Source organism: Saimiri boliviensis, chromosome 1 (genome assembly GCF_048565385.1).
Source record: "Saimiri boliviensis isolate mSaiBol1 chromosome 1, mSaiBol1.pri, whole genome shotgun sequence".
Classification (NCBI taxonomy): domain Eukaryota; kingdom Metazoa; phylum Chordata; class Mammalia; order Primates; family Cebidae; genus Saimiri; species Saimiri boliviensis.
In genome coordinates this window covers 162,668,459-162,694,363 of record NC_133449.1, presented here as the reverse complement: position 1 = coordinate 162,694,363, position 25,905 = coordinate 162,668,459, and the positions used below count along the sequence as shown (strand labels likewise).

At 37.2% G+C, this 25,905-nt stretch overlaps 1 protein-coding gene and 1 long non-coding RNA gene across 5 annotated transcripts in view; one reads left to right on the top strand and one right to left on the bottom strand.

Moving 5' to 3' along the window:
- JAKMIP2 (janus kinase and microtubule interacting protein 2) overlaps positions 1 to 25,905 on the bottom strand; it is a 196,419-nt gene that overhangs the window by 53,231 nt on the left and 117,283 nt on the right. For 3 of the 4 annotated variants that reach the window (XM_010344514.3, XM_074379647.1, XM_074379655.1), the window contains 9 exons: positions 15,677 to 15,886; positions 13,669 to 13,767; positions 9,759 to 9,905; positions 8,972 to 9,112; positions 6,595 to 6,651; positions 5,589 to 5,708; positions 4,512 to 4,640; positions 1,798 to 1,881; positions 1,061 to 1,123 (listed from right to left, as the gene is read on the bottom strand). In XM_010344514.3, the coding sequence (XP_010342816.1) occupies positions 1,061 to 1,123; positions 1,798 to 1,881; positions 4,512 to 4,640; positions 5,589 to 5,708; positions 6,595 to 6,651; positions 8,972 to 9,112; positions 9,759 to 9,905; positions 13,669 to 13,767; positions 15,677 to 15,886 (1,050 nt within the window). The remainder of the gene's footprint in view (positions 1 to 1,060; positions 1,124 to 1,797; positions 1,882 to 4,511; positions 4,641 to 5,588; positions 5,709 to 6,594; positions 6,652 to 8,971; positions 9,113 to 9,758; positions 9,906 to 13,668; positions 13,768 to 15,676; positions 15,887 to 25,905) is intronic. The other variant, XM_010344515.3, reaches the window with a different exon arrangement.
- On the top strand, positions 1,117 to 15,734 carry LOC104652340 (uncharacterized). The gene is made up of 3 exons (XR_745673.3): positions 1,117 to 1,244; positions 14,852 to 14,897; positions 15,662 to 15,734. It is a non-coding gene; the product is annotated as an uncharacterized LOC104652340 (long non-coding RNA).

Sequence of the window (25,905 nt, the reverse complement as noted above, 5' to 3'; positions counted from 1 at the left end):
ATATTTCACTAATTTGTAGAAGGTAAATGCCAAAGGAAAGCCACCTTTGAACTGAAAATGTGTTATGTTTAATTGCCCCTATGTTCAGATAACCAACATTAATGATATCTATTCAAGTCTAAACTATGTTTTAGTTTCTTAATTTGTTGAATAATTTCCTGGAATACTGTTTTGTGCTTTAAAAACAGTATTCATCTAAAAAAAATTCTTTCTTTAAAAAATAAAAAAAAGAAGAAAGGCCCAGGCTTAATAAAAAGACTAAAAGTGAGAATCTAAGTCTATGCGAGGTTTTGGCGTGGTCTTGGAGTCACACTATCACTTCTTCGCACAAAATAACAAATTCTGTTCATAGAGGATTTTTGTTTGTTTGTTTTTTGAGATGGAGTTTTGCTCTTGTTGCGCAAGTTGGAGTTCAATGGCGCAATCTCGGCTTACTGCAACCTCTGCCTCCCAGGTTCAAGTGATTTTCCTGCCTCAGCCTCCCAAGTACCTGGGATTACAAACATGCACCACCATACTCAGCTAATTTTTGTATTTAGTAGAGACAGGGTTTCATCATGTTGGTCAGGTTGGTCACAAATTTCTGACCTCAGGTAATCCACCCACCTCAGCCTCCCAAAGTGCTGGAATTACAGGCATGAGCCAGTGTGCCCGGCCCTCCTAGAGGTATTTTTTTTTTTTTTTTGTAGACAAGCACACAGGATGTGTGTGTGTGTGTACGCGTGTGTGTGTGTGTGTGTGTGTGTGTGTGTGTGTGTGTGTGTCTGTGTTTACATATATACACAGTATATATATGTATGGTTAACAAATCAGGAGATTTCAGGGATCACATCCTTTCAAGTCTGCACAATGCCCAGCGCAGAGCCATGCACACATGCCACTTCACTGATGGTGATGGCGGTGACAGGGATGCAGTTGAGCACGCAGCCGAGGACAGAGCAGCACCAGAAAAGCCTCCCCTTCCCCTGGCCCCTGTGCCACTCCTGAGAGCACCCCCTGCTGCTCCTGGATCTCTCATGATTTTCTCCTTTGCCCCACTAGGGTGTTACGCCCAACATACCTTTTCTAAAAGCTCCTGGTTTCTCTTAATGAAAAGTTGTTTATCTTCTACCCAGTGTGAATCCTGTTTGACAAAGAATATCGCGCAGTCAGCATTTCAGAGTGGCACGAAAGAGCCTGTGTCGTCAAACCACTTTGCCAGAGCTGCCTTCTCCCCACCCTGTTTGTTTGCCTGCCAAAGACTGGTAAGTAGCACCCATCCCTGCCAGCTCCTTCAAAGACATTGAGACCAAAGTTGCCTGGAAACTTTAACTCCCTTTTCATCATCACTCCCTATGTCTACCTTTTCCAGTTTGAATAATCCAGGACCAGACTTCTGGGGACTCAGAAGTGACCACACAGGCAAAAAGTGAAAAGGGTCAGAATGCACACAGGCTAGATACGTATGGATGGAAAACATTAAAATGCAGAAATGTAGCGTAGAGGCAGAGAACGCAGCTGGGGGTTGGGTCTTGGTCTTAGCAGCTCATGACAACTCTAGGCTATTTGTACAGGACGCCTCTTCCTCTGGCATTCTCTCTCTTGCCCAGTCTCATTCACTGTTGTGGCTGGGTTCATACTCTGCCCAGAAAAACACCAGGGACAGAAATACAGAGTTGAGCATTCTAACACATTTTGAGAAAGATCACTGTGGAGAGCCAAGCTGTGTCCTGGATGCGGCCCATGCACAGGTAAGCTAGAGGAAGGTCAGATTAAATTGTCTGCATCTGCAGAAGAGCTAAGCAACCAAATGCCTACCTGCCCTTTCTGAGCCAGGGTTGCTTCCAGATCTTCAATTTTGGCTTTATACCTCAGCACCTCTGCTTGGAGCTGTTCTTGAGCCTGGTGAGATCAAAATCCCAGAACTCAACAAGTGAAATAATCATTAAATTTCCTTCTTGACTAGAACTCATCGAGAGAGAGAGAGAGAGAGAGAGAGAGAGAGAGAGAGAGAGAGAGAGAGAGAAGAGAGAGAGAGAAGAGAGGGGAAAAAAAGAATAATTTTCTATGACACAAGAATCTTTCTGACCTGAATTCTTGTTTAAAACTCCCAGTAGCATTCTTTATTTTCAGGTTAATATTCAAACTATTAGAACTCCCGTTATATTTCCAATCTTTTCCTAATACTTATCAACCGAGAGTCAAACCCTTACCCGCTGGTATAATCCTTGTTTCCTAAATATGCCTTGTAATTCTCCACTCTTCTCTTTATTTGAATGATTTCCCTTTCATGAAAGCCTTGTTCCATTTTGCCTCCCCAAATTTATTTCCATCCTTATTTATTTATTTTTTTGTGAGACATAGTCTCTCTCTTTTGCTCAGGCTGGCATACAGTGACATGATCTCAGCTCACTGCAACCTCCGCCTCCTGGGTTCAAGCAATTATCCTGCCTCGGCCTCCCAAGTAGCTCGGATTACAAGTGCGCGCCACCACACCCAGCTCATTTTTGTATTTTTAGTAGAGATGGGGTTTCACCGTGTTGGCCAGGCTTGTCTCAAACTCCTGACCTCAGATGATCTTCCTGCCTCGGCTTCTTAAAGTGCTAGGCTTACAGGCATGAGCCACCATACCTGGCCTTTCCATTCTTTCAGAGCAAACTTTGTGCCTAAATTTAAATCCTCAAATCAATTTCTCTCTTTCTCTCTGTCATATTTTGTGTGTCTGTATGTACAAGGAGTTTTGAATACTGATCTCGTATGGAACAACCTTCTTGTCCTATGCGATTTAGCCTAGTAATTTGTTTCCTGCCTGTAAACCAATTTTTTAAAAAATAATCTAGATAGGTTTTTTAGTACAAGGTTGAATAAAAACAGCAATGATAGATATCCTCATTCATGGTGAGGTGAATATTTCTTTTGATTATGAACTATTACATTTACCTTTATCAGGTCTAAAAAATGCTGAATTTTGCTAAGATTTATTTTAACTGTGAATCACGTTGACCGTAACCTATTTTTTATTGTACCTAATTATATCTTTTGTTTTCAATGATGCTTTCATCTGTATTATTTTTTAATTTCTAGTCCCTTCAAATTTACTGTTTTTTTTTTTTTCTAACATCTTAATCTTTTAGATTAGTTTTCTCAGAATGATAAGTTTTTCTGACTTTAATGGCCAGAGATAACGCTAAACCTTTATTTAGATAGAAGAATTAAATGAAACAGGGAGGAAGCTCCAAAAAGTAAAAGGGGGACATATGTTATTATTTTAACTGCCCAATCCATGTTGGTAAAAATACTTAATCACAAATATCATAGCACCAGGGCATACACATGACAGCAAACAGGTACATTCCTTTGTAATGATTGCTTGCCTGTTTTAAATATGTGTTTTTAAAAAACCTGCTTATTTACTTATATGTGTGTGTATGCATCCTACTGTTTAAAAATTTATAACTGTTACAGCTATCCTTTCCCACTTAACAATAGTAGTTGTACAAAAACCCTCAGTGCATTGTAGACCTTCCAGAACGACAGAAGGATGAAATCCCTGGGTGGTCTGGGTAGTCATGCTCCCTTTTGACTCATGTAAATTTACCTACAAGGCAATTATAGCCTGGAGATTATGACTGTAAAGTCACGAGGCTAGGTTTATATTCCCAAATATATCACCCTAGGCTATATCCTAGCCTTGTGACTTTAGGTAAAGAATTTAGCTTTACTAGGCTACATTTAACTTCTACTAAGCTATAATTTCCTCTTTTGTAGAAAGAGGATAATAATCATATCCAGCTCCTAGGGTTGTTTTAGGATTAAATAGATAATGCATGTAAAGTGTTCAGCTCAATGCCTGGAACACAGCAAGCACTCAATAAATATTAAGAATTAGTATAGTACATGCCTATCTTATCTTTTCTTTTTGTTGAAATAGGCTCATGAGAGGCAGTTATGATATAAAGGAAAGAACATTCGATCCCGTAAAACTTAAGTTGTAATAACAGCTTTGCCATTTACTATTTGTGTAATTTGGGGCAATTCAATTAACCCCTCTGAGTCTCAAATCCCTCTTTTGTAAAATATCTGCCTTGGGGGCTGTCACAAGGGTTAAGTGAGATATTGTCTGTGAAAATTCTGATAAGCTGTCAAACGTAAATGCTGTTCACTTAATAACTAAGAGAAGAAATTGGCTCACTATTGCTTTTGAAAGATAAAAAAAGTAATTTTAAGCAAGAAACTAAAAAAATGGCTTAACAAAATCCAATATTGTCTAGCTTTGAAAATGTATGTTTTCAAATAGCAAGAAAAAGAACTATGTACTCAGCTTTCTTTAAAGGAACAAAAGCACTGATCTGAGCTGGTTCTAATACATCTGGCTTCAAGGTTTGTTGACATAAAAGCTATACCAGTCCAAAAGTTGCAAAGGAGAGAAGAGTACAGGGAAAGCTGTCCTGTTGATATTTTTATGTCCGTGATACTTTTATGCTGTGACTGCTGCACGCTAATTCAGAGCACTCTCACAGACATACACTAACCTTGGCTTCTCGTTCAGCGTCAATGATGCCTCCTGTCTGCTCCTGTAAGAGGGCATATGCTCTTTGGAGGGCCTGATATTCTTTTGTTAATTGTCGAAATCTTAGTTCAGATTCTTCAGCTGCTAAACTCTTGAGGTTAAAAGAAAAGCGCCAAAACAATTGTGTTATGTTCAAGTCCTGTATTCAATGTGAAATACTAACATTTGACCACTTTTTAAACAAGTAAAAGATTCGTTTGACAGTCTATTTGATTTTATTTTTAGCTCTGAAGTATATATCTGGGCACGAATACTGTAATCATTTCAAATCGGACACTGCAGAAATACGTAAATATTTATTTTAGTAAAAGAAGCATTTACCATTTGATACATTTCTCATTGTTAATTATTTGGGTTCCAAATGAGAAAAAGTCATATCCAGATTTTGGTCCTAAATTTGAGGAAATGATACCCTACAATTTTTACTCTTATTTATTTTCAATATGTTCATCTCCAACAACTTGTTTTTATTTACCCCCCAGATAAATCATAAAGTTGTTTTATTGCTTTAGATCTTAAACTTCAGGATATAACATAACCAACAGGGAATTTTTGGGAAAGAATGAAGATTGGGGTGTTTCACTCTTAAAATCTCGAATCAGGAGTTGCATGGTAGGATCCAGGAATGTTCATTGTAACTGGGCCCTCTAGATCATTCTGATGAGGGTGATCCACAGAGCATACTTCACTCAAGAGTGTCTCAGACTACATTCAAAAGCCTGCTAAGCTTGCTCTGTGGTTCCTACCTTCCCTAGATAAAGAATCTCGGAAAGTAACTTTTGTTTTGAAAGACGTCTTCAAATTAGAGGACTGAACTGTAGAAACATTTCTAAAAGGTTTGCCTGTTTTCAAGAGATAACAACACACAGTCTCAAAATGGGTTACTATTATCACCATTATGAGATATGGTTTATAGTTTGTATAAACTTTGTGCTGTTTATGCAAAGGAGATAAAAAGCAGAATGCTTTTTCTTCCCACTTAAATCAGAGATTTGGTGACAACAACATCACCCATGGCTAGAGACATAGAAAAGCTTACTTCATCCAAGTCATCATCGGGAGTAGCTGGTGTTCTGTCTGTTCTAAATGAGGCCATGGATGATGTCTCTGAATCCATAGAGTCCTCATCATAGCCAATAAACGGGTCTAAAACAGGCCTCTAAATGGAGGGAAGGTACATATTTACTGACACAGCTAAAAGTAGGAAAAGTTAAATGTTAAAATACTGTCAACTGGCATACATGCAAACGAACATAGACGACATGAATCCCCAATGCTTCTTTGTTGAAATAAAAACATCAGGCACCAACGTAATTCCAATCAGTGTTTCTCGAATATTATTTCACTTCTGACATCTTCAAGAACAACTCATTGAGCATTTTTCATAGAAATACTGAAGCCTCTTTCATATTACATGTTATGTCATGATGAGCTAATGTGGTTTACTCTTTCCTGTATTTAAACGACAACTAAAGGATTTCGAAAACTCTGGTGTCTATGTGATGAAGATGATCAAATCTTAAGTCTTTTCATCCGAGTCCACATCAAAAACAAATGATATACTTACTAAAAACAAAAATAAAAATCAAACAGACTAAATAACAAAACTTTGTGGATTATAAGAGGCTATACAGATATTGGTGGATTGGGAGGAACATTATCAATAATATTGTCTGAATGAATAATAAAACTGTGTTAATACTGTTCAGTGAGAGACAGCAGCTCATGTATATTTCTTGAATATTCTTGGAGTATGACTCTCCAACTTGTCAGGTAATCCTTTCTAAGTCAAACCTAGTGGCATCTCCATTTAGAGAAAGTCCTATTAAAGCAAACCCTTTCAGGTTAAAATTTACAACAGAATCATTTTTAGACTTCGAAGAAATGTCAACAGAAAAGATTTTCTTCTAGCAAATAAAGCCCATGGTTTGCTGCAACAGTTTGGGAACATCTGATTCATCATATCCTTGCAGGAAGATTCCATGCCAAGACTCATGTCTCTGGCTGTTTGTGGCGAATGCCTGATAACCTCAATTTCTTATTACCTTAATTGGCTTGGAGCTTCTTCTATGCTTTCTTCTACGGATGAGCTTTTCTCGGTCCTGGAAAACAAATGAAAGATTTTTTTCAGTTCCAGAATTGGTAGATGTTTCTCTATAGTTTTTTTTTTTTTTTTCAAAGACAGAGTGTTTTTTCCCTTCAGGCATTATATTTGGAATAGAATAAGACTTTGTTTTTTAAATTTTGGCAACTTTTGGGATTGATACTTAAATATATTCAAAATAAGAATCTTCTACAACTATTCCTGATGACTTACGTGGATCAAGGAGCCTCATGATCAGAAAATGTACTGTGTTCCTAATCAGAATCCTTTGTTTTGTGCTTGAAAATCAAGTAGCTATGAAAATAATTATTCATATTCCTCCAAAGCGCAGTACGTTAGTTCTCCTAGATCCAAAATTACTTTAAATTTGTGTTAAAAAATACAATTTCACAATAAAGTAAAACCGTATTCTTTTCATTTAGTCATTTGAAATGCATGGAAAACTGTCTTTTGCCTATTTTTGGATACTTGTTCTCACCTGCAGTCCCTGAAAATAGGACAGGGAACAGAGTGTCTAGTGGATTGGAGCCATTTAGTGTTCCTGTTTTGTTTTCAGTTTTTAAAAAATTTTCTGGGAATCTCAAAGAATGCCTAGAAATATTGAACAATTTCATGATTTATTGTTGCTGTGAATGGAGATATCCAGGGAATTTGGGGTTATTCACTAAGTACTCCATGTATTTACTGTACAAATTCAAACTAGATAGAGTGTCTTTTGGAAAGTCTGATGAGTATGCCTAAATAGCCCAAGATTCTATAAAAAACTTACAGCTTAATCTCAGGATACTCAAAGCCATGCAAATTCCTGGGTTCATGAATCTGTAAAATTTATAAGCTATTGGGATGTGAAAATGAAATGAGAAAAGCAGGGAGCCCACATTTAATAAGTAATCTGATTTAAGCCAGTGGTGTTTAGGCTTTTTTTATTTTTATTTTTCACCTTTAAGAGTAAAAATGCCACCTCTATATATGAGACTTTTACAATTTATACATTTTTGTGATGATTAATACTGAGTGTTAATTTCATTGGACTGAAGGATAAAGTATTGTTTCTGGGTGTATCTGTGAGGGTGTTGCCAAAGGAGGTTAACATTTGAGTCAGTGGACTGGAAAAGGGAGACTCACTCTCAATCTGGGTGGGCACCATCTAATCAGCTGCCAGCTCAGCCAGAGACCAGATTAAAAAGCAGGCAGAAGGACATGGAAACACTAGACTGGTTTAGTCTCCCAGCCTACATCTTTCTTTTATTTCTTCCTGCCCTGGAACATCAGACTCTAAGTTCTTCAGCTTTGGGATTTAGGTTGGCTTCCTTGCTCCTCAGCTTGCAGACAACTTATTGTGGGACCTCACCTTGTGATCATGTGAATCAATACTCCTTAATAAATTCCCCTTTATGTATACCTCTATCCTATTAGTCGTCCCTCTAGAGAACCCTAATATAATTATATATTTAAATTACCTTCCTAATCTAATGTATTCATTATAACATATTGTCAACACAGAAATTTTAAAAAGGATGAATCATAAGTAATTATTAACAGAAGCTATACCCTTTCTTTCCCTCAGTGGCAGTGAATCAATTTTCTCACCCTACTCTGGAGACTATTGCCTAACTCCCCCCTTGCTATTGAAATCTTTAGGCCTTGACTTGGTTCTGAAGTGAGAGCAACCAGAGATGTCATTCACAGAACAAAGATGGAGAGCAAAGAAGAAAACCCAAAGGCATCTAGAGGTCTTAGTGCATCCTTTAGTAACATAAACCTCAGCCAAACTCAGATGGAAGTAATAACCCTTTCATCCACTCAGCAGGTACTGAAGTAATGATCAGAAAATCTGGACTGAAATTTTAGTTCCGTTATATAATATTGTTGCTGTTTATCCAATAAGTATTTATTAAACTGTAACTATGTGCTAGACGCTGAACTGCGACCTGGGAAACAAGAGATACATGTGATGTTGTTGTCACAGACAACATATTAAGTCTCTGAGCCTCAGGATCCTGCTACTGGAAGGCAATTACAAGACACACCCACCCTACCTACAAACTTATACCACAACACGTTTAGAAGTTCTTTTAATGTACTTTGCTGTTATTATTTGTGCCACCAAATTAGTTAACAAAGAATTATAATTTAAAAGTTGTAAAGCAGTTTAATAATATAAAATATTGGAATGTAACCTCTAGAACAAAATTACATATTGAACATCTGAACTTGGGCCTCTGGAGTTAATCTAAAATTAACTGATTTCAGTATAAATTTTGTTGGCTACTTGTCCTTGGAAACAGCTTAAGGTTTAGAGATTGATTGGCACGTACCCTTGTGAGCTCATCAATAATGTTCTGTTGCTCAATGACCTGAAGTTTTAGGAACTCTGTTTCCTGCTCTTCATTAGCTTGGTCGAGGTCATTCAGAGATTTTAATTTCTTCAGGGGTGGATGGGATGTTATTTTTTCTCTCTGAATTGGAAAAGAAGAAAGGACAGGTGAAGTCTTTAAAAATCTCAAACTTTGGTTGTTAACACAAAATTATCTGTAGAAAGTTTGTGATGCTCCAGCTAAATTTGGAAATTACGCAGCCTGAATACACACACACCAACTAAATCCTCAAGCACATTTTATGTGGCATAATAAATCATCATTGGAGATTGTCTGAAGATCTCTATAGATGCATTGAAAGTCTATTAAGAGGTACATTAGCATATCACTTGTCCATATATAATACATGTAATGGTATCCATTTTCCAACTATCACGCACAATCTTAGAAGACAAGATGTGCCTAGGGTATAGATCTGTAAATAGCATGTTAGTGAAGTCATGGAAGGTTTCTGTGGCTATGTCAAAGCTTTCCTTCTCCATTTCCGAGCTTTTGGAAAGCGTGCAAATTCCTGGAAGCACTCCTACGGTTTTACAAATATAGAAATCTCATAAAATTCAGAGCCAGCAAACTTCTCTTGCTTTCTTTCTTGAAGCTTCCTTGCTTACATAAGGAAAAATCCAGATAGCATTGTATTTTAAAAAGAAGCTGAGAAATAGCAATAAGTCCAGTTATTGGGGTAATATAATCAAGGAAGCTGCAGTTTCACAGAGTCTGTGATACACACCATTTCTGAATTTTCCTTGGTAACAGCCTTTAGTTTTTCTTCCATGCGCTGCAAGGACACCATCAGTTCATCGTTTCTCTTGGCGAGGCACTTGTTCCTTTCCAGGAGAGGTTTACATTGCTTTTCGGTTTCCCGCACACGTTTTAACTGGGAAGAAATAAGTTAAGATTTGTGTCTTGTGTTTGAGGGACTTGGGGGCAGGGAAGTAAAGTGGTGGGAGTGAAAGCATCTCTGGAGCCGGCATTGTTTGCTTCACTGCGTGGCTCAGGACTGACCACTGTCATTTCAGTCCTTCATTTAACAGATTGATGGCCTTCTTTTCAGTTTTTTTCTAATGGCTTTTCATCACAGCCTTCATAACCCCATATCACTTCATTATCTTAAGGAAAGTACTGCAGACACTGGTTTTTGGAAATGCACCAGAGGACCTGCTCTCTTTGCTTTCTTTTGCTTCCCCCACCTGTTAACCCACCTGTTAACACACAATGCTCAGCTGTAGTCTCTGCACCTGGAATTACCTTCATTAGCTTAGAGATAAAGGAGCTCACCCAAATCACACGGGTCACTAAGTATTGCGACCAGGACCTGAATCCAAGCCTGGTTATCTCCAAAGGTCATTCTTTCAGAGATCTTGTGGAGATCACCTGACTCACACTACAGTTGTTATTTTAAAAGAAGTTTCATTGAGGATAAAACCCCAAGTAAGTTTGAAACTCTATCAATGTTTGTGTATAAGGATATGGAATTCTCTCCACGCTTAGTAAAGGATGATTGCATTGTTATCCACCCATGATTAAGAGTGATCATACTCTCATTTGCTTGGTTAGTCTAAAGCAGGGTTTCTCAGTCTTGGCATCTGTGACTTTTTGAGCCTGATGTTTTTTTGATGCAAGGTGTCCTGTGCACTGGTGGATGTTTAGCAACATCCTTGGCCTCTGCTTGTTAGATGCCAGTAACACTGCTGATTGTGACCACCAAAAACATCAGATATTGCCAAAATCACTTGTAGCTGGGAACCACTGGTCTAAGTTTATGAAAACTGTCTTGGGGTGATAGTTAATAGTCCTCCCCTTTACTTATAAAACTCTCCTATTTGTATATTTCATAATCACCCTATACATAATGGATTTTCATTTTCAGCTTCTCATGATTAGCTTATTCTTTTCATACCACTGATTCTGAAAGTGAACATGTATTGGGAGAGGAGCAAGGAAAAAGGAGGGGTATATCAGAAATATTTGAGAAGACTTTTTAAAGTACTCACTCCTGTTCTTGAGTGTCTAAGATTTTGGGAAGCACTGAGGTAGGACACTTAGCTAATTATGAATATTTGTAAAATCTAATCTTATGATTCTTAAGCAGCACTTCCACAAATCCATCTCAATCTCAATTTAAAAACTTCATTTCATATTAAAGGACAAAACTGGATTTATTTTTATAAATAATCTGACTTAGTCCTGAAGCATTAATGCCTTATTCCTTAGTGCCTGAAGCATTAATATTAAATATTGTATACATATAAGTACAATAATCTACTAGGTTCACTATTTTCATCTGTCTCTTTTGAAGGTCAATGATGTGAGTTTTAAATATTTAAAATTTACTTATTAATGCTACTCATAGAAAATGCAAATATGCACAAAGAAAATACCTATAATTTATTATATCATACATCAATAATCACAGTTCCACAATACCCAATAAAATGTTTCTTTTTTTTTTTTTTTTTTTTTTTTTTTTTTGAGACGGAGTTTCACTCTTGTTACCCAGGCTGGAGTGCAATGGCGCGATCTCGGCTCACTGCAACCTCCGCCTCCTGGGTTCAGGCAATTCTCCTGTCTCAGCCTCCTGAGTAGCTAGGATTACAGGCACGCACCACCATGCCCAGCTAACTTCTTGTATTTTTAGTAGAGACGGGGTTTCACCATGTTGACCAGGATGGTCTTGATCTGTTGACCTCGTGATCCACCCACCTCGGCCTCCCAAAGTGCTGGGATTACAGGCTTGAGCCACCGCGCCCGGCCAAAATGTTTCTTTTAGGGTACACCTTAAATAAAACACAGAAAGGTTGAAAAAAAGTATGTATATATATATGTGTGTGTGTGTGTGTGTGTGTGTGTGTGTGTGAATATGTATGTATATATTCATGTGTATATAGTTGTACACACGTATATATACATACATACACATATACATTCACACTAACACTAAAACAAAAATCTGATACAGTTCAACTAATAACAAAGGCTTTAAGTCAAGAAGTACTACCAGAGGAGAAAAATGCATAATGATTAAAGTGTCAATACACACAAAAAATATAACAATTATTTATTTTCATCTAGTAACATAATATCTAATATATTATATATTATAAATATATATTTTATGTTCTATATGCATATAAAGTAAGATTGAAAGAACTGAGAAGGATATAGACAAATCTATTGGGAGAACAAGCAGACAAAAATATCAGTAAGAATTCAGAAAATTTAAAAAAAAAGAATTTAGAAAATTTTAAACAAGATTATTAACAAACTTCAATCAAATTGCAACTAATAATTATAGAATATGCCTTCTTTTTATGTAAACATGTAACATTTCTAAAATTAACTGTATGCAGAGGTCATAAAGCAAATCTCAACAAATTTTGAAGGAGTAAAATATACAAAGTACATTCTCTGACTATAGTAGAATTAAGGTAGAAATTGATACCAGAAAGATAACTCAAAAATCTCTAAATGGTTTGAAATTAAGCCATATACTTCCAAGTGACCCATATATCAAAGGAGAAATTACATGACATTAGATAAAATTTTTGAACGAAATAACAATATATCATACTAAAGGATTAGAGGGACAATTACAGCCTAAAATGCATATATTTGAAAAAAGGAAAGACTAAAAATAACACTTTTATGTGAATAGTTCTATTAAAGTAAAAATGTAAGCCATAGAGTAAGATATTTTAAATGCAAATGTACCAGAAGTAATGATAAAAAATTCTAATAGTAACTAAAACAATAAAGGCAGCATAACAGAAAATGGGCAAAAGGCTAAGGGAAAACTATAATATAAAAAATATCTGAAAGGCTAGTAAATATTTGAAAAGTTACCCTACCTTCTTAATAATGAGGAAAATTAAAACCATAATGTAAGGTGTAAGAGTATACCTTACATCCACCAACATGACTAACAATTATCTTTCTATGTTGGCAAATATATGGAAAAAGTACCACTTTCATTCATGATTGGTGGGAATTGTGACAACTTACTGTTTGGTAATAACTACTGATGCTGACTACACCTATAATCTAACATCCAGTAATTCTACTCCTCTGTATATTCCACCAGAAATGGGCAAATTTTTTCACAAAAGACATGTAGAAGCACTGTTCTTCTCAAAACAGCTCAGAAATTTTAAGGAACAACATAAATGTCCATTAACGATAAAATGGATAAGTATATTGTGATATATTATTTGAATACTACAGAGAAATGAAAATGAATGAATTCTACATGCAGCACAATGGATAAATCTCACAAACATAAGGCTGAGTAAAGATGCAGAAGAAGTAAGACAAAAAAGAAAACATTGTATGATTCCATTTACAAAAAAAAATTTTAATGGTGATAGACATCTATAGTGATTGAAGGCAGAATAGTGGTTAAGTTTAATAGGGTGCTGATTGGGAGGGGTCATAAGAAGCAGGGGTTTGAGATGCTTATAATCTTCCACTTATTCATCTGGATGGTGGTTTTTTTGAGTGTGCCACTTTGTGAATATCTATTGAATGGTATCTTTGTTATTGGTACACTTTTCTCTATTATGATACATGTCTATAACATAGTATGTAATTCTGTAACATAATGCTTAACAACAACAACAACAAAACATTTTAGTGTATCTCACCAGTTCATTTCGTTCATCTCCAAGCAAGGTATTTCTGTCTTCTAATTTTCTTATGGTGGCATTCAATTCTGCTATTCTCTTTTGGTTTCTTCGCAAATCCTACACCGAAAAATTAAAATGGGTATTCTTCAACAACATTTTTCACAAAGTTTGGGAATATCACTTATTATTCATAAAAGTAATAAGCTCAGTTCTCTTATCTGATTCCTGAAGTGAGAATAAAATATTCTCTTATCCAAAGAGTAAATATTTACCCTTTTATAACTTTCAATATTCACCACTTGGGTTGAAGACCATGCCAGGTTGTAATTGCAAATGAATTCAATGTGGTAGATACTCCCTGGAACCAGGACTCGGCAAAGGGGGAGTCAGAGCATTGGATCAACCTATCAGAGCTGTGTGCTATGAGACCAAGGTCATGCTGTGATAACATAGGCTTCAAAGGGCATCCCTTGTGTCATGGCCACAACATTGCTTCCCACAGCTTAGACAGCTGTCCTGCTATTAACCATCAGCCACAGAGGGGAGAGAGTAGGAAGTAGGGATGGGTATTGCCAATTCCTTCATACTCCTGAAGAAAAAGATCAAAGTGAGAAAATGTTGGTGTATTACTTTCATGTGTAAAGGGCAGTAGTTCATAGGATAGGCCTCATTAGTATATTCTGCCCAACGCAACTGGCTTCTCCACTGGCAGAATTGCTATGAATCACCTTACACAGGGCATTCATGGCTTAATTTCATATTGTAGAATTACATAAGACTGTTATTGTTATGTGCTAGCAATTATATTATCATCTTACATTTTGATAATGCTTTACTGTTGACAAAGCAGTTTCAAACATACTATATCCCTACATTCACAATATCCTAAAGGATTTAGCAGAATAGGTAGAATTTAGGTATAAAATAACTCCTTTAAGGTCTTGTGGCTAATATCAAAAGATCGATAACTAATATGCATTAAATGCTATGTACCAGACACCATGCTTAACATTTTACATATTATGTCTTCTAATCATTAGATCAGCCTTATGAGGTACTACTATAGCTTCTATTTTACAGATGAGAAAACTGAATGGTGAAGTTGTTTGCCTAAGGACACATAGTAAATGGTAGATTTGGGATTTGAACCAAAGAGTCTGACTCTAGAGTCCATTCTCTTGACAACTATTCTATATTGCAGGTACCTGTCAGTGTTAGAACTAAAACTTACATCTGCTAAATCCTAGGTAAGTAGTCTTTCCACCACCTATTAAGATATATATATATATATATATATATATATATATATATATATATATATATGTATGTATCTTACCATATATATATGTATATCTTGAATACCAATTCATAAATTATTCATTACTAAGTTCTAAGTAGTACTTTGGAGCCCATCTCTGTTCCTAAATAATACATTTCCATCATTATAATAGCTAAATAGTTGGAAAAGGTGTAAGCGTTATAGCCAACTGCATATAAGCCCATTTGTATTGCTGCACTTTTGAAAATAATTTCTCATATAAAATGATGAAAACCCAGGAAAATAAGTGGTAAGTTCGATAAGTCTTTAGATGAAGTTTATAAATGGTTTTGCCTTTTATGCAGTTATACATTTTGTGTCCTGTAGATGACAACCATCTTTATCAATTTCCAACCCAATTGTTCATAAAAGGGAAAATGACCAGTCTAGGCAAGAGGCAAAATATTTTCACCTAATTTATGTTTCTCATAATAGACTTAAGTTTAAATAGATATTGCCTGACCAGAAAAATTCTAGGAAAGATTTAAAGAAATCCGTAAGTCTCATGTGATCTGCTAAGGCACTGCAGACCACCTAGTCATCTATGAGTTTAGAAAACCCTGTTCCCAAGATACTAGCTGAGTTGACAGTAGAAGGTAGATTGATTTCTTTGTAGTAACCAAGAAAAGAGCTTAAGTGAAAGGTAAAGCTTGGGGGCTAAATAAAAGATGACTTGTGTGTTCTTAACTTCAGCTAGACTGGACTTACAGGACTGCTGCAGTGTTCGGAACCATCGCCTGCCCTTCCTGGAATTTCTCGTTTCGGGCTGCTCATGTTGCACTCAGCCTCCTTGACCAGAAAGAGTTGTTCATCCAGAGCCTCCTTCTGAAGTTGCAGTTTCTGTACATAGCCTGTCTGGGTCTCCAGCTCCTTTTCCAGGGAAAAGATGATCCTGTCCTTGGCTTTGATTTCATCCATCTGAATTAAATGAGACCCAGGACATTTTATTTAACAATGCTGTAAATAAATACATTTTTATAATGGTATGCATTTCACTTCTCTCATCTGATTGATACAGAAAAATATCATGAGTATGACAAGTGTATTGATTTCATGTATAAGATGAGGCAACATTGTGTAATGAACAAGTATCCTGGGTTGACTTGGCGTCAAGGAGAGTAATTTTTTTTCTCTCTAGTATATCCTGTGAAGATGTTTTAATTCAATACATTGTTTGAATTAGTCTTGGTTGATTAGACACGTCTAACTTTAAAATGGTCATTAATTTTAATAAACATGAACACTAAATATGCCACTATAATGTTTCGTAGGACATTTGTTGATGTCACTTCTTCTTTGGAAAAATGGGTATTCAAATTCAACCATAGTAGCCATTGCTCTTGTTAGTAGGTGATCATTTGTAACTGAAGAAACTTCAGACTTCCCAGTGGCCTAGTCATTTTCCAAGACTAACATGCTTGCATTCAGGTGATGGATTTGGAGGGAGATCCTTCCACAGTTCATGTGTTATAGCTCCTTCTATTCTCACTTGTGTTTCAGAGCGGCCATCTTAGCAACCATTTTACTATTACTATAAGAAAATCATGGTTGGAACTAAAATGAATAGAAAATATCTGGCAATATTAACTACTGTTTTCTCTCCCACATGCGTGAGATATATTTATTGATTCCAATATGCATTTCTGCTAAGCCTAGGCATGGCCTCAGAAGAATTTCTCAACTAAAGGCCACGGGCTTCAATACCAATTGATTTGAGTTCCTTTAGACTGAAACCTTTTTGCCATCCTAGGATAAGGGATAATGAAGTGAATGTCTATGAACAATTTTTAAAGAGATCATAGCCATTGGGTGAAACCGTTCTCCTCATTTCACTATATTCTATGTGTACATTCAAAATGGAGATAAGGAAAAGACATTTAATACAAACAACGTTATGCTGTTTTGCATTTTCTAAAAGTGTCTTTTTATACAAAACAAATAATTCTGTATAAATCTTTTTTTGCTGTGTGCTCTTAGACCAGAAAAAAAAATCTTTGCAACAGAAATGGTGTTACATAGTTACATATGTTCCACATATAAGTATCTGTGAGCTACTGCCTTTGAGTCACATGCTTAAATTTTAGGTCAATTCTGAAAGAGCTTTGGACTAAATTCTTCATGATCTTGTAACATCATCTGATAACTTGGTAAGAATTCAATATTGTCTTGCTAATTGGGAATAATAGTACTGTATCTGGTTTGCGCCTCCTTGTATACTTGAAACCAGTGTTTTTCTTTTTTCTTTTTTTTTTTTTTTTTTTTGAGACGGAGTTTCGCTCTTGTTACCCAGGCTGGAGTGCAATGGCACAATCTCGGCTCACCGCAACCTCTGCCTCCTGGGTTCAGGCAATTCTCCTGCCTCAGCCTCCTGAGTAGCTGGGATTACAGGCACGTGCCACCATGCCCAGCTAATTTTTTGTATTTTTAGTAGAGACGAGGTTTCACCATGTTGACCAGGATAGTCTCGATCTCTTGACCTTGTGATCCACCCACCTCGGCCTCCCAAAGTGCTGGGATTACAGGCTTGAGCCACCGCGCCCGGCCGAAACCAGTGTTTTTCTTAACTGAGCAGTATGTTCATTTGTCAGACTTGTCATCTAGAGCATTACTTTCATTTACAGGTTAACATAGCTCTAGTTGTTTTTTTATGTACTCACCTTGCTAGACTTATTGAGAAAGCATTCCATTACTATCTACATTCATCCTCATCATAACCATCATCGCAGCTGAAATTCATCGATCTTTTACTATATTCAGGGTACCATACTCAAAGCTTAATATACCCTATTTTATAAGAATCCTATTCAGTAGGTTCAGCCGTCATCATTTTACAGATGAAGACTGAGGACCTGAAAGCTTAAAAATTCGGTCATAGTCATATGTCTCGTAAGTCCTGAAGCCTTATTTTTAATGGATCTTCTGACTATAGAGGCCATTGTGTTAGGTACTATGCTATACTAGCTTTAAGATTATTCATATACTTAAAGCATTTCCCCAAGTGGTTTTCTGCAGAATGTATAATAATTAGTATTGAGAAAGCTTTACTGCATAATGGTTATCAGCATGGACTCTGATCTCAAAATACTGAAAATCCACCAAGGCTCTACTTCTTAGATGGGAAAGAGTATACCAGAATTCTCTGGGGAAATTTTCTAGACAGAAAAGCTCCCATTTTTCTCCCTTCCAGTTCCAAAAACGGAGCTTGGGGTCGGGGAAGGCACAGAAGGAAACAATGGAGATGAGCATATCCATGCTATCCAAAAAGTTTCCTATGTTATTCCGTGCTCATGCAGTTTGTGAGCCACTCATCAGGTGGCTCAGATTTTACTTTTTTTAATTTTAATTTTTACTTTACTTTAAGTTCTGGAATACATGTGCAGAACATGCAACTTTGGTACATAGATATACATGTGCCATGGTGGCTTGCTGTACCTATCAACCTGTTATCCAGGATTTAAGCCCCACATGCATTAAGTATTTGTCTTAACACTCTCCCTCCCCTTGTCCCCTACCCTGGACAGGCCCCAGTGTGTGTTGTTCCCCTCCCTGTGTCCATGTGTTCTCATTGTTTAACTCTCACTTATGAGGGAGAACATGCAGTGTTTGTTTTTCTGCTTCTGTGTTAGTTTGCTGAGGATGATGGCTTCCATCTTCATTCATGTCCCTGCAAAGGACATGATTTCATTCTTTTTAATCACTAAATCGTATTTCATGGTGTATGTGTACCACATTTTCTTTATCCAGTCTATATCACTGATGGACATTTGGATGGGTTCTATGTCTTTCTATTGTAAATAATGCTGCAATAAACATACACTTGCATGTGTCTTTTAGTAGAACGATTTATTAAAAATTTGGTCATAGTCATATGGCTAGTAATGGGATGGCTAGGTCAAAAGGCATTTCTGGTTTTTGATCCCTGAGGGATCATCACATTGTCCTCTACAATGGTTGAACCAATCTACATTTCCACCAACAGGGCAAAAAGTGTTTCTATTTCTCCACAGCCTCACCAGCGTCTATTGTTTCTTGACTTTTTAATAATTGGCATTCTGACTGATGTGGGATAGTATCTCACTGTAATTTTGAATGGCATTTCTCAAATGATCAGAGATGATGAGCATTTTTTTTTTATATGTTTGTTGGCCATATAAATGTCTTCTTTTGAGAAGTGTCTATCTCCTTTGCCTACTTTTCGATATTTTTTTTTCTTGTAAATTTGTTTAAGTTCCTTATAGATTTTGGATATTAGACCTTGTCTGAAGAGTAGACTGCAAAATTTTATCCCATTCTACAGGTTGTCTGTTCACTTTGATGCTAGTTTCTTTTGCCGTGCAGACGTGCTTTAGTTTAATTAGATCCCATCGTTTTCGTCATGAAGTTTTTGCCCACATCAATGTCATGAATGGTATTGCCTAGGTTTTCTTTTAGGGTTTTATGGTTTTGGGTTTAACATTTAAGTCTTTAATCCATCTTGAGTTAATTTTTGTATAATGTGTAAGGAAGGGGTTCAGTTTCAGTTTTTTGCATATGGCTAGCCAGTTTTCCCAGAAACATTTATTAGGTAGGGAATCCTGTTCTCATTGTTTGTTTGGTCAGGTTTGTCAAGGATTAGATGGTTACAGATGTGTGATGTTATTTCTGAGGTCTCTGTTCTGTTACATTGGTCTATATGTTTGTTTTGGTACCAGTATGATGCTGTTTTGGTTCCTGCAGCTTTGTAGTATAGTGTGAAGTCAGGTAGTGTGATGGCTCCACCTTTGTTCTTTTTACTTAGGATTGTTTTGGCTATACGGGCTCTTTTTGGTTACATATGAAATTTAAAGTAGTTTTTAAAAATTCTGTGAAGAATGTCAATGGCAGTTTGATGGGAATAGCATTGAATCTATAAACTATTTTGGGTGGTATGGGCATTTTCATGATATTGATTCTTCCTATCCATGAGGAGGGAATGTTTTTCCATTTCTTTGTGTCCTCTCTTATTTCCTTGAGCAGTGGTTTGTAGTTCTCTTTGAAGAGGTTCTTCATGTCCCTTGTAAGCTAGATATTTTATTCTCTTCGTAGCAATTGTGAATGGGATTTTATTCATGATTTGGCTCTCTGTTTGCCTATTGTTGGTGTATAGAAATTACAGAAATGTTTGTGATTTTTTTCACATTGACTTTGTATCCTGAATCTATGCTGAAGTTGCTTATCAGTTTAAGAAATTTTGGGCTGAGATGATGGGGTTTTCTAAATACAGAATCACCTCACCTGCAAACAGAGACAATTTCACTTCGTCTCTTTCTATTTGAGTATCCTTGATTTCTTTCTCTTGCCTGATTACCCTGGCCAGAACTTCCAATATTATGTTGGCTAGGAGTGGTGAGAGAGGGCATCCATGTCTTTTGCTGGTTTTCAAAGGGAATGCTTCCAGCTTTTGTCCATTCAGTATGATATTGGCTATGGGTCTGCCACAAATAGCTCTTATTATTTTGAGATATATTCCATCAAAACCTAGTTTACTGAGAGTTTTTAACATAAAGTGATGTTAAATTTTATCAAAAACCTTTTCTGCATCTATTTAGATAATCATGTGGTTTTTGTCATTTGTTCTGTTTATGTGATGGATTACATTTATTGATTTGCATGCTTTGAACCAGGCTTGCATCCCTGGGATGAAGCTGACTTGATCATGGTGGATAAGCTTTTTGATGTGCTGCTGCTGGATTCGGTTTGCCAGTATTTTACTGAGAATTTTCACACTGATATTCACCTGGGATATTGGCCTGATGTTTTCTTTTTATGTTGTCTCTGCTTGATTTTGGTATCAGGATGATGCTGGCCCTATAAAATGAGTTAGGGAGGAGTCACTCCTTTTTAATTGTTTGGATTAGTTTCAGAAGGAATGGTACCAGCTCCTCACTGTACCTCTGGTAGAATTGGAGTATAAATCTGTCTGCTCCTGGGCTGCTTTTTTGGTTGGTAGGCTATTTATCACTGCCTCAATTTCAGAAATTGTTATTGGTCTATTCAAGGATTCGACTTCTTCCTGGTTTAGTCTTGGTTGGGTGTATGTGTCCAAGAATTTATCTATTTCTTCTAGATTTTCTAGTTTATTTGTATAGAGGTGTTTATAGTATTCCCTGATGGTAGTTTGCACTTCAGTGCGTTAGTGGTGATATCTCCTTTATCACTTTTTAGTGTGCGTCTATTTGATTCTCTATTTTCTTCTTTTCTAGTCTTGCATGTGGTCTATTTTGCTAATTTTTTCAAAAAAAGCAGCTTCTGGATTCATTTATTTTTTGCAGGGTTTTTCTTGTCTTCATCTCCTTCATTTCTGCTCTGATCTTAGTTATTTCTTGTCTTCTGCTAGCTTTTTTATTTGTTTGCTCTTGATTCTCTAGTTCTTTTAATTGTGATGTTAGGGTGTTGATTTGAGATCTTTCCATCTTTCTGATGTGGGCATTTAGTGCTATAAATTTCACTCACTCTTAACACTGCTTTAGCTGTATCCCAGAGATTCTGGTACATTGTCTCTTTGTTCTCATTGGTTTCAAAGAACTTCTTGATTTCTGCTTTAATTTCATTATTTACCCAGGAGTCATTCAGGAGCAGGTTGTTCAATTTCCATGTAGTTGTATGGTTTTCAGTGAGTTTCCTCATCCTGAGTTCTAATTTGATTCCACTGTGGTCTGAGAGACTGTTTGTTGTGATTTCAGTTCTTTGCATTTGCTGAGGAGTGTTTTACTTCCAATTATGTGGTCGACTTTAGAATAAGTGCCATGTGGCATGAGAGGAATGTGTATTCTGTTGATCTAGGGTGGACAGTTCTGTTGTATTAGGGATGCTTAATCCAGAGTTGAATTCAAGTTCTGAATATCCTTGTTTATTTCCTGTCTCATTGATCTGTCTAATATTGACAGTGGAGTGTTAAAGACTCCCACTATTATTGTGTAGAAGTCTAAGTCTTTTTGTAGGTCTCTAAGAACCTGTTTTATGAATCTGGGTGCTCCTGTATTGGGTGCATACATATTTAGGATAGTTAGCTCTTCTTGTTGAATTTATCCCTTTACTATTATGTAATACCCTTCTTTATCTTTTTTATCTTTGTTGATTTAAAGTCTATTTTGTCAGAGACCAGGATTGTAACCCTGGCTTTTTTCTGTTTTCCATTTGGTTACTAAATACTCCTCCATCCCTTTATTTTGAGCCTGTGTGTGTCTTTGCACATGAGATGGGTCTCCTGAATGCAGCACACCAATGGAGCTTGACTTTTTATCCAATTTGCCCCAGATTGGGGCATTTAGCCCATTTGCATTTAAGGTTAATATTGTTATGTGTGAATTTGATCCTGTCATCATGATGCTAGCTGGTTATTTTGCACGCTAGTTGATGCAGTTTCTTCATGGTGTCATTCTTTATATTTTGGTGTGTTTTTGCAGTGGCAAGTACTGCTTTTTTCTTTCCATTTTTAGTGCTTTCTTCAAGAGCTCTTGCAAGGGAGGCCCGGTGGTGATAAAATCCTTTAGCACTTGCTTGTCTGGGAAGGATTTTGTTTCTCCTTCACTTATGAAACTTTGGCTGGATATGAAATTCTGGGTTGAAAATTATTTTCTTTAAGAATGTTGACCATTGGCTTCTACTCTCTTCTGGCTTGTAGGGCTTCTGCTGAGAGATCTACTGTTAGTTTGATGGGCTTTCCTTTGTAGGTTACCTGGCCTTTCTCTCTGGCTGCCTTTAACATTTTTTCCCTCATGTCGACTGTGGAGAATCTGAAGATTATGTGTCTTGGGGTTGATCTTCTCATGGAATATCTTTGTGATGTTCTCTGTATTTCCTGAATTTGAGTGTTGGCCTGTCTTGCTAGGTTGGGGAAGTTTTCTGGATAATACCCTGAAGTATGTTTTCCAACTTGGTTCCATTCTCCTCATCACTTTCAGGTACTCCGATCAATTGTAGGTTTGGTCTTTTTCACCTAGTCCCATATTTCTTGGAGCCTGTTCGTTCCTTTTCATTCTTTTTTCTCTAATCTTGTCTTCATGTTTTATTTCATTAAGTTGATCTTCAGTCTCTGATATCCTTTCTCTTGCTTGATTGATTTAGCTATCGATACTTGTGTATGTTTCATGAAGTTCTCATGTGTGTTTTTCAGCTCCATCAGGTCATTTATGCTCCTCTCTGAACTGGTTATTCTAGGTAGCAGTTCCTGTAACATTTTGTCAAGGTTCTCAGCTTCCTTGCATTGGATTAGAACATGCTCCTTCCACTGAGAGGAGTCTGTAACTACCCACCTTCTGAAGCCCACTTCTGACAATTTGTCCATCTTGTCCTCCATCCAGTTCTGTGTCCTTGCTGGAGAGGCAGTGCGATCATTTGGAGGAGAAGAGGCATTCTGGTTTTTGGGATTTTCAGTGTTTTTGCACTGTTTTTTACTTATCTTTGTGGATTTCTCTACCTTTGATCTTTAAGGCTGATGACCTTTTGATGGGATTAGGGGGGGTCTCTTGGTTGATGTTGTTGTTGCTTTTTTAGTTTTGTTTGTTGTTGTTGGTTTTTCTTCCGAAAGTCAGGTCTTTCTTCTGTAGGTCTACCAGAGTTCGTTGGAGGTCCCCGTTAGAACTTTATTGCCTGGGTATCACCAGTGGAGACTGCTGTCTGCTCTTTCCTCTGGAAATTTTATCTCAGAGAGGCACTGGTCTGATGCCAGCCAGAGCTCTCCCATATGAGGTGTCTGTCAACCACTTCTGGGAGTTCTCTCCCAGTCAGGAGGCACAGCATCAAGGACCTGCTTGAGAAGGCAATCTGTCGTTTAGCAGAGCTGGTGCGCTGTGCTGGAAGAATCCCCCCATCAGGATTAGCCACTCTCTTCAGAGCCGGCAGGTAGGAAAGATTAAGTCTGCTGAAGCTGCAACCACAGCCACCCCTCCCCTCAGGTGCTCTGTCCCAGGGAGATGAGTGTTCTGTCTGTAAGCCCCTGAGTGGAGCTCCTGGATTTCCTGCAGAGAGGCCTTGCCAAGTAAGGAGGACTCTAGAGAAGCAATCTGGCCACAGCTGCTTTGCTGCGCTGTGGTGAATTCTGCCCAGTCCAAACTCCCAGGCTCTTTAGCACTGTCAAGGGAAAACCGCCAACTAAAGCCACAGTAAAGAGGGTCACCCCTCCGCCAGTCAAACTCGATCATCCCTGGCTGACTCTAGATTGCTGTATTGGCAGTGAGAATTTCAAGCCAGTGGTTCTTAGCTTGCTGGGTTCCACAGGAGTGGGACTGGGACTCCACTGAGTGAGACTGCTTGACTTTCTGGCTTCAGCCCCCACTGATTGGACAGTGGTTCAATCTCCTGGAACTCACTGGAGTTCCAGGTGCCACTGGAGTATGAAAACAAAACAAAACAAAACAAAACAAAACTCCTGCAGCACAGAGCCTGGTCAAGCAGCCACCCAGATTTGTACTTGAAAGCCAGGACCCTAGTGGTGTAGGCTCATGAGGATATGTGCTGATCTGTGGATTGCAAAAAATCCATGGGAAAAGCATAATACCCAGGGCAGGTAGCACAGTCTCTCACGGCTTCATTTTGCTGGGGAAAGGAGGTCCCCTGGCTGTGTGTACTTCCCACATGAAGCAACGTCCCCACCCTGCACTGCTTGTTCTCTGTGGGTTGCACCCACTGCCAAACCAGTTCCAGTGAGATGAACTGGGTACCTTGGTTGGAAAAGCAGAAGTCACCTGCCTTCTGTGTTGGTCTCAGTAAGAGCTGCAGACCAGAGCTGTTTCTATTTGGCCATCTTGGCCCCTCCCCTTCACATTGTTATTAAGAAGGATTTCATGTCTATTTCAGCAATATGCAGGTGAAATAAAGTCATGGAAAAAGTTAGCAGATCAAGCGGATACACTCACAGATCTTATATTGAAAACCATCAACAAATGAAACTATTTAGTGCAAACCTTCCTTTTCATTGAATACTTACCTGCCATCTCCAGAGTTTGAAGTCCTGATTCTTTCTTCATCAGCCACCATGGTTTCAAAAACCAAATGTAGGGCAGAGACCAATATTTCTGCACTGTGTTTGGTCTTTATTGTCAAACAGTGCAATAGAATCAGTTGACATAAAGATTCAGAAAGTGTGGCAAAGGCAATATTTTACAGTTATACTGTATTACAGTACAAAGAAAATTAAACATTAGCTTTAAAAAATGCTCTATGGTAACCACTTTGAATTTAAAATTAAAAGCCTAGAGAAAAGACCCACGGAACATAATTAGAATTCTCAGCAAGTAATTGCTTTGAACTGGAAGACAAAAGAAGAAAAGTATAGTTTTTCCTAAAAAACCTTTTCCAGAGAAGCATAACGTACATTCTAACAGATGATAGTTAGTGTGACAAGATATATAACAGATATTAAACATCTGAATGCAAGTGACCATAAAATTTTTAGTCTAAAATAATTACACAAGGTCAACCTAGGACATTCTAATTTTCAGATTATAATTATATTTGTATTATATTTAAGCATAGTGAGAGGCCTATCTGGTTTTTGGTCATACATGTTAGAAGGAAAGACCCAACTCTGTAGGGGCTGAGTTAAGTCTTAGAAACTATAAATAGCAAATAAGATGCTTAGGGATGAAAATCAATTTAAAAATTATAATGGCTCCTGTTTTAAATGACCCCTGTTTACTTTGGGGAAAATATCTATGTTAAAATAACTAGGATTTTTATAGTTTCGTATCTAGTTCCTGGAAAAAAAGACTCAAGATGTTCTAAGTAGCTGCCATTTTCAGACACCATGAAAGTCATAGAAACTTCTCCTACCCTCTATTTAAAAAAATAAAACAATAAAACTATATAAATAAATGAAAAGCCGACGAAAACATGCTACTTTAGAAAAGTTCACAGTTTAGAATATTTTTATAAATATCTAAGAAAACAGGAGTCCTTGAATAGATATGGGCCTTGGA